The sequence below is a fragment of the Tachypleus tridentatus genome, chromosome 13 (assembly GCF_004210375.1).
Source record: "Tachypleus tridentatus isolate NWPU-2018 chromosome 13, ASM421037v1, whole genome shotgun sequence".
NCBI classification, from domain to species: domain Eukaryota; kingdom Metazoa; phylum Arthropoda; class Merostomata; order Xiphosura; family Limulidae; genus Tachypleus; species Tachypleus tridentatus.
In genome coordinates this window covers 216,726,761-216,741,383 of record NC_134837.1, presented here as the reverse complement: position 1 = coordinate 216,741,383, position 14,623 = coordinate 216,726,761, and the positions used below count along the sequence as shown (strand labels likewise).

At 30.0% G+C, this 14,623-nt stretch overlaps 1 protein-coding gene across 1 annotated transcript in view; it reads right to left on the bottom strand.

Moving 5' to 3' along the window:
- Positions 1-2,188: 2,188 nt before the first annotated feature.
- The window catches only part of Cyt-c1 (Cytochrome c1), a 37,244-nt gene continuing 24,809 nt past the window's right edge, over positions 2,189-14,623 (bottom strand). Inside the window, exons 5-7 of the mRNA XM_076480228.1 lie at positions 7,956-8,126; positions 6,511-6,759; positions 2,189-2,782 (exon numbers count right to left, since the gene is read on the bottom strand). Of these exons, the coding sequence (XP_076336343.1) occupies positions 2,675-2,782; positions 6,511-6,759; positions 7,956-8,126 (528 nt within the window). The 3' untranslated portion in view covers positions 2,189-2,674. The remainder of the gene's footprint in view (positions 2,783-6,510; positions 6,760-7,955; positions 8,127-14,623) is intronic.

The following is a 14,623-nucleotide window of genomic DNA, read 5'->3' as shown; positions in this document are numbered from 1 at the left end:
ACATCATTATCCCCAAATTTTATACTTTTCCAAAAATTCAAAACCTCTAGTATCTGGCACAGGCTTACACTTACAAAATGTTGCTAAGAGATTAAACCCTCTACTTGAAACCAAACTCCCTTTGCTTAAAAACATAACTCTGCCAATACATAAGACAACTTCAACCTAAAGCAAGATACATTAGTATCTTTAATCATAAAATCTTCATTTAACTCAGTACCTGTTTAACAAGCTTTACACTGCTTAAAAAAAAAAGTAGAAGAAAATTCTCTAACAGAATACCTTTTAACCTCTCCTTTGAGCCTTAAAAAATTTGCTAAGCTGTTTGATAAGAATAGCACGACAGAAACTTTCAAACTGAAGATGAAATTGAAAGGCAGTACTCTGTACCGAAACCAACGTAACATCATTCAACAGATTAAAATTTGGCTTTTCTATTGATTATAAAGTATGTCGTATAAAATGTCAAGGAAAATCATTGATAATATGTTAGAGGATGTGATAGGTGGTCTGGATTTCTAGTTTATAACTATAAGTTAATAAGATTTAAGGCTATAAACAAATTAGACTCTGCCTTATTATTTATAGACTTCAGAGTTGAGTGGTAAATAGAGAATGGGAGAATCTACAAAACTAATGTCACAATTCTTGTACTGGGGAGACAGAGGATTAAAAAAAAAAAAAATCCTTATACAGTTAAGAACGTAAACTTATATAACTTAAAAATTTAACTACATTTTCATCTGAGTTTTTTCCTAAACATTGAAAATAAAGTTTTAAATGTAACTGTATAGAAAATCATATGTGCATTTTAACCAACCCATAGCAAAAGGTTTAATATACAGGTAGTTCTCAATTTACGTACTTGCAAATTCAGACTAACCTGATTTTCAAGCAATTTGCATATTGTAACAGTACAAATAGAAGCACTATATACTTCAAGGTTTAACCAATGCAGATGTTTTATTGTTTATTACAATAATATCAGCAATAATATGACGCACGATAGTTGAAGTGAAGTTTCAATGAAAATAACATTATGGTAATCCCTGCAGCAGCCATATGGTCATGGGGTTTTAATGAAATCATTAAAATCTATTTATCATGGTTCATACTGGAATTGATGTTTTCTGTAGATATATTATGTTGACTGAGTGATTGTAAGCAACACTCCTGCAGTATATATTAAAGCTTAACTAATGGCATTTTCAATGCCAATTGCATGCATTGTGTGTACTCTATGAGGAATAGTTTTATTTATGTAACCAATTCATGGAATGCAACTATCGCATTCTTAGCTCCAATTTTATTATTGTTTAATTTCATTTTGGAGTTACATAACTGATAAGTTTTAAGTAAAATTTAATTCTGTTCAAGATTTTAGTATGTTTTGAAATATAACATGTTTTATTATTATTATTTCTTTCACAGTTTGATGTATTGTCCACAGTAGGTTGGTTGGCAGTTAATGGAATTTGATAATCAATTATTACAACATTCTTTTTGTGACAATCAATGCTCCAAGGTAACTGACTTAATCATCCAGCTGTACTGTGTTTAATAGTGAAGCAGTTTGATCCTTCTAGTCAGTGTTAGTATAACTTCAGGTAATTGTTGTAAATAAATTTTACAATGGATGTAGTGCTTTATTTATAACTCCTGTGCATAACTTTCATCAGTGTGGCAAATATTTTGGTTCTGTGATCAGTTATGTGCTACACCAAGTAGGAGACTACACTTCTGTTCATCTGATGCCAAAACATTGAAAAACTAATACCTTGAAGTGTTATGCTTTCTTTTGCCCATCAGTACTTCATTAAATTATAGCTGTAGTTTCACCAAAGTGAATTCATGCAGTAGCTCCTATTTAATGATTAACAAATATATGTACAAGTACTTGTCACAAGGAAAAGTAGCCATCATCAAATATTGTTTTCCATCTTTTTTTACTTTCACGTTCTTTAGCCACACTGTTTATTAAAGCAGCTATTGGCTATGTGTTAAACATATGTGCAGTTCATAAAAAATTACTATTACAGTCTTAATTTGTTTACCTTTCATTCTTGTGTTTCCATTACTTAATGGACCATGAACTACAATTATTCAACTGTTTTGGTGACTCCTAAAGTACATGAGTTAAAGAAACTGTAAAAATATATCTTATACTGAGAGAAAAGTAGCAATACACTTTCAAGAAAGAACTACCTTTTATTTGGAAACCTAATGTCTAGTGTCATAAAATGTGACAGTTAACAAATATTCATTAGTGGTTGTTAACAGAAACATTTTTTTAAAATAATCAATTTGGATAAGTGGTAACTATGAAAACCTATTTAAAAAAACATTGCCAAATTCTGAATACAATGCATTGTGTGTAATAATTCATAAGAATCATTCAGAGCCTATTTTTTTGTTTATAGACAACAATATTTTAAGTTTCTTTGATTACATTGTAGTAAATTTAGTTTGGTGACCACATAAGAACACCAAAACCTTGTACGATGAAAATGAACAATAATAAATTTAAATAATGTTCTATTATGGCTACAAACCAGACTACAGGCTAGTTTTGAATTAACCCACATTATTGGCTGTTTGCACAAAAACCATTTTTCTCATTAGGTGGTAACACATTTTATCTCACTAGTTTTTCTTTTTTAAAGAAAGAGAGATGTTATTTCTTGCTAGGCTTAAAGACAATTTTGCGTGACTTGAGAACAGTCCATCGGTGACGTTTGTAGTAATATGCTACAGCTGTCAGCAAGGAGAAAATCATCAGTGCCTGAAAAAGGAATAAATTTTGTGTCATAGTAAACAAATTTCTTAAATGATTTTCAGAGCCAGATGATGTAATACACCAAACTGTGTGTGAAACACGTTATATGTTAGTACTACTCGGGTCTTGTTAAAACCAGTCCTTGATAAGTATTTTTATTAACAGTAACCTAGGTTATTATAGAAACACATACTTCATTTCTACTTATCAACTAAAATGCATTTTGCTGGCAACTGTAATGTCACACATTGAAATATTTACTAAAATTCAGATATATGAATCACATGTTCACTAGATGCATACAAAGATTACACATTACAACAGGCTCTTAACTGTGAATAACTGAATTCCAAAATATCTTAAGTATTTTTTTTTTATTGGCTTTACTACTTCATCAAGAGCATAAATTTTCTGTAGCAAGCTTTATCTTTCAAATGATTCATAATTACATGAACTATAATCCAATCAGCATTACGTATTTGAAAAATGTAAATAATTAATTAATAAAACCAGGAAACATAACATTTGCACAATATATAAACTCTATAGAAGGCACCAAGCCTCATCTGAATCCTTCTACATGTTTCGGTGGGTCATACAGGAATAGCATTTCACTGATGATGGTGGGTCTGTGACTTTGAAAAATGCAGAAGTATTCAGACAAGGCCTAGTGCCTTCAATAAAGATTCTACACTGTGTAACGTTAAACATTATAATTTACTTTTCATTAATGTGGATAATTATTTAATTACATTACATATTGTAATATCTAATTATGACTGCTTATATAAGAACCTATTACATTAAAATTCATCAAGTGATAATAGTTTAAAAATTTGATATTTGAATTTTTCCTTGTTCATGTGATCTAGCTGCTTATGTTTAGAGTGGAAGTAAATTAAAATGTATAACTACTACAGAAATAAAGTTTCTACAAATACAGTAAAATTAAACAAAATATGTTTAACTACTACACCACCCATTGTAAAAGTCCTTTCTTTCAATTTATTTAAATCATTTAAGCACAGACTCGAACCCTGGGACAGACCTCGTAACCATTTTGTGCTTGTTATAGTTTATGCTTTAACTTTTAAACTAGTACATGTATGTTTATCAAATTTGGCAGATTACCAGTAAACATTACAAGGCTTTTATACACAAGATATGAGTTGTTCATTAAATCTTAAGGTTTTTATGTAATCTTTTCTCATGCCTATACAATATGCAAAGTAATATTATTTTAAACATTAAAAATGCTTTTATGCATTATGAAATTTTCAAATTTAACCTGTAATATCTTTATAAGCTTCTGATAATTATCAAATTATTTAAAAAAAGAAATTTATATTTTATCTGTTATTTTCACCATCAAATTTATGTATGTTATTATTTTCAACATACTGCCCTTTCAGCTGTGTCTGGCTAACATCACAAAAGTTACAATGACATGGCACATGTGTACTCATCATGTCCAATAATATAAAACTGACATTTACAAAATTATCTGTCTTGGCTGTGTTTTAGTGGACTTGTATTATGATTTATGTAAAGCACAGTTATATTTCAATTATAATACATTATCACTATTTTCTTATACTTGTTAATTCCTAAAATATAGAATACTAAATAAATAAGAATAGAAAAACAATTATCTCTTCTAGTTACAAACTTTGTGCTTGTTTGCTGCTTCCCAATAGTTGCCAAGTCTTATAGAATTTTGCACATGGAGGATGTGAAATGAAATAAAGTTTTGAGGCTTTATATATTCATTTGAAATAACCAAAAATGTATAAATTACTATATCAATACCTCAGAATTCACCTAATTCATCAAGCTTAATAAATAACTAAGTTGAATTTAGTCTAAAGCAATACAAAATTTTGAGCAAACTCAAGCCTCAACTTACCAACTTGAAGAATGAAAGAATGAATTGACATTATAATACTTGCAAATGGCAAAGAAAGCCACTAGGGGACATTCTAAGCTTTCACTTGGTTATTCACGCCACAGACAGAAGTAACCGTAGATGAGGAAGTGTTTCCAGAAATGGAACGAGATGGGCAGAGATACAGTGTTTGATTACATGAGTGATAGTTCAGCAAACAGAAAAGAAAGGAACGAGATGGGCAGAGACACAGTGTTTGATTACATGAGTGATAGTTCAGCAAACAGAAAAGAAAGGAACGAGATGGGTAGAGACACAGTGTTTGATTACATGAGTGATAGTTCAGCAAACAGAAAAGAAAGGAACGAGATGGGCAGAGACACAGTGTTTGATTACATGAGTGATAGTTCAGCAAACAGAAAAGAAAGGAGATTCTTATTTTATACCCTAACCTGTCAATACTGGTAATTTGAACCAGTGCTGCATTCAACATACCATGTGACACACACAAACCACCAGTGTTTAGGTGTTTTTTCATTATTTCCTTTTAAATTAAAAATTAAACAACATATAGTACTAAAATTTTTGAATTACAATCTGTAATCTAATACTAAACTTATTGACATAAATTTATAAAATAGTAGTTCAATAAAACTTTTATTGCAAGTCAACAAACGTGATAATGTGGCCTTTGACCTGTATGGAGAGGGTTAATTGAGGTATCCTTCATTTTGTAAATATACCTTATCGATACTTTATGCATATTAATTTAGAAACTATACAAAAACATTTTATGTAATTCTTGTAATGTTATTCTTTTTTGGGGGGGAGGAGGTATTTCAAATTATATGGTGGAGATGATTCAAAATCTTTAATGTTTTTAAAAACTTGAACACTTTGGTAACATGTAACCCGTGTTTACAAATGATGACAATTGCGTGACACTAATACAAAATAAACTTGCACAATTTCATGGCTTAAATGAAAAACAATGATTTACTCTGATACCTAGAAACTCTAATGCCAAAACTTTTAGAACGTTTTTAGGCTTATACTATTAGACTTTGCAATTTTAATGTCATATGCCCTCCAGCTAACATCTAAATTACAACATTAAAAAATATAACAATATTTAAGGATATCTTTTGCCAGAAAAAAAAGTGTATAAAACAAACCATTCCATAAAATTACCTCTGCATTTACCTAATTCCATAACCTTACATGCAAGGCCTCACACTCAAGATGAACAGATTTAAAATCATTAAGTTAAATAACATTTAACAAACTGATATAATTTCTGTCAAGAACCTTCTAATTGCAAATCTCCAAGGTGCAGTTGTGTCATGTCAGTTTCAAAAGTAAAATATACTTTTCAAAAACCACAAAATCATACCACTGTAGTACTGAATCTGCAGTACACCATTTATACAAGTTACACTAATATTTTTTGGTATGATTAAAAAAAAAGAAAGGTTTCCTGCTGGTTCTGCCAGAGTATGATCAAACTCAGTAGTTATAATCACCTACTAAGCCTATGAACAGCCTGTGTGTGTTTCTTGTCAAGAATTATCTACTATGAACTATCTGTGCTGTGCTCACCAAGAATATAAAAACCCAGTTTTTTTTTGTAGGAATGTCAGCCCTGAGACTTACTATTCAGTCAGTGGCTGTGAATAGTCATAATTACACATACATAAATATAAGGACAACAAAAAACCCCATCTACTAAATAAATGTCAGCCATTATTGTTCAATTTGCAGAGCCTTCTGACCAGTTTATAAACAGTTATAATTCCAACTTAGAACTTTTTAGTTAGAATTATTACTCAGAATATTGGAGTTACAATACCTTAATGGCCATTCTTTTCCTGTCATCGTGTTCTGGTTCAGCAGCCCACTTCAGAAATGTAGAAACATCCTTAGCCAACTGGCTTCTTGTGGCTGGAGTTCCATCACTGTACTCAATGATCTCATTATACAGTGCTTGTGCCATTCCAATAGCACCTCCTGGGAAGTAAGGATTGTAATAGAGTCCTTCTCGGATTTCTATGCCTGCTGGTGGGTCACAATACCCAGTCAACAGGGAAAAGACGTAGTTCTAATGAAAAATAATAATATATTTAAGCATATTAAAATATAAACAAAATACAAACTGTTCTGTTTTTTTTACAATGAATGTGAACAAACTAAATCAACACAAGAAATTCTTCAAAAAACTAAACAAGTCATGGAAAAAGTTTTCACATAAGCACAAATAAGTCTAATGAAAGGAAAGCCTATTTTATGCTTATCAAAGTGTACAGCATTTTATTAAATAAAATATAAAATATATTTTGTTATTTTTAAACATGATATAAAATATTTTTATATAGCAATTATATTTAACTTTATCACACTTAAACATTCATTTAAATTATCTCGTGGTTTGGCATAATGTGTCATAAATAACAAAACACTTAGATGTAATTCAGCCAGGATAGCAACAGGCTCAGACTTCTCTTTCTCAGTAATTCTTGTTTAAATTTGTATTACTTGTTCTCATTATGCAGGAAAAGCTTTAAAATGATACAGATTTTAAAAAAATATGAGAGAACAAAGGATTAAACTAAACTTTATGTTCATCATGTGGCCTAAACAAATAAAAATTGCAGATTAGGATGCATACAATTCTACTGCTAAAAAAAACAACTTTCCATTATTTTAACCAAAACACATCTACACAGCTGGTTTGGTTTGAAGTTCGCACAAAACACACGACATTTCATTTCATATCATGAATCAAATAACAATCATCTCTTAATGACTGTGATGATTATTAAAGATTCCTTTGACCACTAGAAATAAAATTACTACAAATGGCTCAGAGGCATAATCCTATTTCTGTTAGTTAACTGTAATCCTATGTGACAGACAGAGTGTGGTTGAATTATTAATATACTGTTTGTTTTTTAAATTTCACACAAAGCTACACAAGGACTCTCTTAGCTCTATGTTAGTAAATCAAAAACAGTAAGAACTGGAAGTACCAATTTTGATTAATAGACTATTTTTGTTAGTTGTGACATGAGCCAATTAAAGAAACAACTTGAATTAATCAAAAGTAATAATGAGAAATCATAATGGTAATATTTTGGTTAGTTGATGATTTGGTGACAATTTAAACATGATTTCTAGTAATTATTTATTTATTGATAATGAGAAAAAAAACAAAAAACAGCAAAATTATAACATCACATACAATTGCGAATTGATAAGTACATTTTGTTTTATGAATACTGACACTTATTAACGTACCTCACCACCATGACGAGCCAGAGTAATAAAGCTAAGATCTGGAGGAAGTGAACCATTGTTGGCAGCTTTTGCTGCTTCATCATTTTCATATGGATTTGGAAAATAGTCTGAGAGTTTTCCTGGTCGTAAAAACATCTTTCCTTCTTCATCTGGACCATCTAATACTTGAACCTATAATTTATAAAACACATTCTGTCAAAAACTTTCTGTAATGGTATAAGTATGTAAAAATATATTTGAAGACAAGCTTCCTTGGCTGAAGTTAATATTAGTGCTATTCAACTGCAAATGTATGCTGCAAAAAACAAGTGATGAACTATTGATTTCTACCCTTTTAAATAATTATCCAACTACTTACAAACACATAGTACAAAAACTAACAAAATATCCTTAGATCATCCAGTCTTCTTCCTTGAGATATTAAAACAAAACATCAAATCCACATGACATGCTTTTCAATCTTTCAAACCACATCAATAAATTCTAACATTGCTTTTGATTATTTTTAACTAATGAAAAGAGTAATTTTGATTTACAATATTCTTTATATCATTTACTTATCACTCATAAGTAGATATTTAGCCTAGGTTTCAATGTTTTCACTGATATTAATTTTTAGGTATTTTACCAAATTTTGGTAATTGACAGCATTTTTAATACTCAGAGGTTAGTTTTTCATTGAATAATTTCCTAAATACCAAAGTATAGACAAATTCAAGCTAAACAATTTTACCAAATTATAGATAAATTCTAGTTAAACAATATTCATCAAATCACTTTTTAATTTATAAATGATTGTGGGATGGCATTACTTTTGGTCTCTCTATGTTTTTACAAGACGTGCAAAATATGCAAATTTAATGAAAATGGTGTGTGAAATGAATTAACAAACACAAGTGGAAGTACATTAGTTATACACATCATTATTATAAAGAAGGTGACAAAATTTACACATCTAGAAGGTTCAGCACAGCATGCAACCTTTTAGGTCACTTTTGATACTATGGACACTAAATTAATATTATTATATTTTAAGTATGTTACAGTTTTTACTCAGCCAGACAAAAGCACTAGTATTTTAAATATTTCCTCAACAGATCACCACAACTTTACAAGGCTAAATAGTGTTTCCTTCTGAGGCATTGCTAAGTATGTGGATGCCCGCATGATTAATTATAGTAATAAACAGAAAAGATACCATATAAGTAAACATATTTTTCAAAGTAATGATGTTTAGAAAATAACAAAATCTGAAGGAAACACATTGAGAAATGTGTTGCCCTACAAGTAATCTGAAAGTGCAGTATAAGCAAACATATTTATTTTAAAGCAATAATGTTTATGGACAGAACATTTGCCATAAAACACCAAATCAAGCAACTTTCTCTGAAGTAAAAGACACCAAGGGACTTCAGTTATGTGTTATGATTGAACAAATAGACGCTCTTGGATTTATAGGAGGTTACCAAAGCTGTGAACTAAAATCAAGAAATGCTGAACCTGAAGACCTCAATCAATGAGACAACTCTTGGTGTAGTGTTAAATGTTTGAAAGTATCAATGAAGTGTTTTATTGGATGCCTCAGGTTCAAGTCTCTCTTGTTTGAACTGTAAAGCCTTCAGTTAGGGTCTATGAGCTCCCTTTGCCACAACATCCTCACTTAAAAATAAATTTTGCATGTAACAGTGGGCAGTATTAGTCAAAGCTCCAATGGCTAAACCAATTCAACTCACTCAGTTTGTCTGCTGGTCAGCCCACAACCTCATCACGTGATATTTCTATAACACTACCTGTGTAATGACCAAGTGTCAAGTTCTGGGAATGTCTGTAAATATCATAGTAAAATATTTGAATTTCTTCTTCTTCTATATATATCTTTTATTACAAGATAACCCAAACAATGGTGTCAACAACTTTCATTGAGGTGACACAGTTTCAAACTAAGTATCCACTTTTATAAGTATCATTAACACTTAAACAAAATCATAATTCTAGTGTAAACAATTTTGTTATTACCCTTTGAAGTCAGCCTTCTTACAGAAATTTAATGTTACTTTAAAAAGTAAAGAATGAAACAGGAATTACCTGCCAATAACAGATAATAAATATGACAGATAGAACTTATTGCATTTACAACTTAGCTGTAAATACAACCTTCCTATGTCAATTGAAACATGCATAAAAAAAGTAAAAAAAAAACTTTTCAAAAAAGGAAGTAAATGTAGGATGGCTAATATCAATCCTTCAAAAACAATACAATAAAGACAGTAGGGATACCACTTGCATCATCCCTATGTAACAACACAGACACATAGTACAGTAGAATCCAAACAGACAAAATCTGGATAAATTCAATTCAATTGTAATGGAACAGTTATATATATTGTTATATGTCAATTATTGCTTATGCTTTGTTTTTGAAGTGTCAACATTAGCTGTCCTACATCAACCTCCTTTTTCAGAAAGTTTTTAGTTGTGAATATATATACTAATTATATAAACGTGCTACACAAGCCCACCATACAAACTTTATAATTTACTCTTCCTTTTTTGTACACTACTGCAGTTTACCTTGTAGCTTCTATGCTTTAGTTACTTTAGTTGTGAAGTTACATTTAATAGTGTACATGCTTGGTTTCTTTATATCTTTTTTTTCCTTAAAATGGTTAATGGTAATGGAATGACTTCAATTACTACTGTCTCTAAAGCATGTGAATTAGGCAATGAAAAAGTAATTAATGCTAATAAAGTGGAAGATAAGAGATTAAAGCCAAAAAAAGCATTTATAAGCCTGAATCAGAAGTACAGAACAGTTTGGGGCAGGATGCAGAATTCTCAAGCTGAAGGGAGGAAGCAACCCCACAGAACCAGTTCAAAGCTAATCTAGCCACCTGATTGTACAGAAGAAAAGTTAAGACATAGAAGAAGTATGAGTTACTAAAATACAAAAAAGTGGCGTTTATACAGAGAATAAAAAACTTTAGATACAGCTAGAACTAAACCAATAGGTGAATGATTATCAGAAAAATCAGATCCAGACCAAAGTGGTTTTTGTTGAACTAGTAGCTTTTGTTATGGAGAATAACTTGTCATATTATTTATCTGACAAGTTAGAATATCTTATAAAATCTTTACCTGATCCAGATGTAATGACTTATTTGAGGCTTGCAAAATGGGAACTAAAAATGTTGCTAGACAAGGTCTTTGACAATATTTTAATGCCTTGTTAATGGATGATTTTAAATCTAATTCCTTTTCAATATTGACAAACGAAGATGATTATACTTCTATTACTAATCAGCTGGCCATTTATGCAAGCTTTGTTGATAAGAAGTGCTGATGGAACATTAAACAATTGTATGTGCTTCTATTCAAATACAACAACTCTATGTTCAGAGTACATCACCATGTTAACCTTTTCAGCAAGAGCTTGAAACTTAGAACTAGCCTTACAACCTTAAGGTTTAAGGTTTCTTAAGCAATGTCTTTTTCATGCCTTTATTATTTCTGAATGCTACCTATCCAACTTGCAAAGTAATTTTCATTCTAAGATTAAAAATTCTTTTATGCATCAGAAAAATTTCTAATTTCACATGCTAATAGGTTTATCACATTTCATAAGAAAAAACATTATATTTTATTTTACTTTCACTAATGAATCTCTGTAAGATACCAGTCAATATGACTGATCTTGTAACCACCATATAAAATTAGGAAATTAATATAAATTATACCCTTTTCATTCTAGAATGACAACAGATTATAAAATGAAAACACAAATGTTTAGACTAAATAGGATCTCATAATGTTATACATTTATATAGATTTATTTTTATCATATTGACCCTTCAGCCATGCCCAACTAACACCACAGAAATTACAATAACATGGTGCATGTACACTTATCTAATAATATAAAACTGATTTATTTTGGTTGTGCTTTAGTGGACTAGTATTTGGTACAATTCAGTCACATTTCAAATATTATGAATTATATATGTATACAGATTATTAATATTTATAAACAAGCTCTTAAACTTATTTTTCTTAAAACACAGAACAGTAAATAAAGAAATAAAGCAAATAATTATCTCTTCTAATTACAACATTTGTACTCAATTGCTGTTTCTCATAGTTTGCTAAGTCTTAAGAAATTTCACAAGTGGAGACGTGAAACAAACATCTTAAGGTTTTTTATGAATACATACATTTGAATAGCAAAAAAATAATAAATTACTTCACTATGCCATACACTTCTATTATAATTTATCAAGTTTAATAATTAAACTGTGTTTGTATTTAAAAAAATATGAAATCTAAAACAGGCTAAAGACTTGACTTACCAGCATCAAGGTTTGTCTCGAAAGAGAGTATGTGTTATATTTGTATAAGGGGATATTCTGAGCTTACTCACATGTCATATACAGAAATAAATGTATATAAGGACCATTTCCCAAAATAGAAAGTGGTGAAAGGGGCCATTGTGTTTGAATCACTAAATATAGGGGTAGCTGAGTAAACAGAAAAGATAAAGAGTTTTTGTTTTATATTACAGCTTGTCAATGGTAATCTGATATTCTAATTTGTACAAAACTATACACTTTGTATTTTGACATTAAAAAATCTTAATTTGAACCAGTGCTCAATCAACATACCACACAACATACAAAAATCAATGTTTATATGTTTCTGTTTAACATTTACTTTTAAAATTAAGAAGTTATATAAAGTATAATATGAAAATCTGAATTATAATCTACAGTTTGATACCAAATTTAAGGATGTTAATTCATAGAATAGTAGTTCAATAACATTGTGAATCAAAGTCAATGAAGCACAATGGCATGACCTTTGACTTGTGATTTGTTGCAACAGGGTTAATACACTGATTCAAGGCACAATTCCATAGGCAGTAAATGTGAAATTCAGTTACCATTTGTGCCATCTACATGCCTTAGGTGAATGCAAGAAATTATCTAAAAACCTAGATGATTTGTACAGGACTGTTTATAATCACTTCAGTTCTAGCCCTAAAATGCAGCATGCATTAAAGTTTCAAGAACTTGTTAAAGTTGAAAAAAAAGTATTTCTTGTATGCCCAACCTAACCAGATGGGTTTCATTGCAAACCTGTATTAAGAGAACTACTGACAGCGGAACCTACCTACCAAGTCTCACTGTAGTACTCTGACCATTCAGAATCCATGCTGTGCTAATGATCTAGTTTACATAACCCTTGGCAGCCCTTACATGAAAGCTATCATGCACATCATGGATTTATGGAAAGTTCAATAAATTCAACATCATTCTTCAGTCTTTACATTTATGAACCAGTAAGTAACTGAAATACATGTGATAACCTAGCAGACAATGTATCTGCTGAATCAGTTTAACTCAGAAAATCTTTTAAGAAGGTAACTGAATCAAAAAATCTCACCCAGATTTTGATGAACAAAACACTGTAGTAAACAATCTTATTAAGAGATTTTTTAAAAGAAATCTGTCATTTATTTAGTCACGTAGTTTCCTTTGAAACATGACATGTTTTTGTTCATTTGCTAAGTTGTTTGATCTAGTTCTTGTTTTAAAAAGTTTGACTTCTCATTTTAGAATAAAACCACAACTGATCAGGAGTGAAGGAATTTAGCAACTATCCAGTTGCCCTGTGTAATGAATGTTAACGTTACAGACTACTTGCAATTGGTACTTAGCCAAAAAACTTAATTTCATTAAATTTGGGAAATTGAAAAGGCTTGTTGCTATTTTTTAGCAATATTTTTTTCAGTACTTAAAGAGATTATGATAATCAAGCAGAATATTAGTTGCCTGTGAGGAAGGGAGGTGGTCTTTAGCTAAACACCCAATTCAAAAAGTGTATACTAAAAATGGAAGCAAATGCAATTGCCACTGAATATGAATTGTGGCTGACTCATAAATGAAGTTACTTACCTATTTGAAGCATCTCTAATTGTGATTACTTTAATTTTTCAATTTTAATTTTAAAAAAATATTGATTTTCATAAATATTGATACTGAATAATAACTGAATTTTGGTTTCTTGCCCCTCAAAAGCCAATAGAGTGAAGTGGAAACTGCTCAGTTTCATTGTTTGAGCAATGTTCAGCTTTGAAAAGAAAATTTTATAAACCAATTTATATCTTAGTTACAATACCATAATATTGGGGGATTCTAAAATATATTATTTGAAATAAATATAAACTATTTAATGGACATCAAATATTGTCACAAAAATCTATGATTACAATAATGTCTTTAAGAACATTTATTATTCAAAAGTATAAAAGTAACTACACTGTAAACAGTGATGTCGAGAAAACCAGAGAAATATATATGTAAAATTAGAAACTTGTTAGGTTTATATAGAAAGAAAAAAAAATGTAATTTCTATGATACTCAGTATCTTAATGGTTTGTTTACACACAAGACATTCCTGTTGTGATAAATGGTTTTCAGCATACTCTGACATGATCCAAGTACAGCTGTAAAACACTAAAACTAAATGAAACCAGATGTGGATGAAGTAAACTTTTAATATTCATTTATGAGGATGTACAGATTATTCAAATTAAACATGAACAATTATAAGAAAAAACACGTATTTGTATTCTTAGCATGAAAATCATCTTTTACTACCAACAACTCAATAAA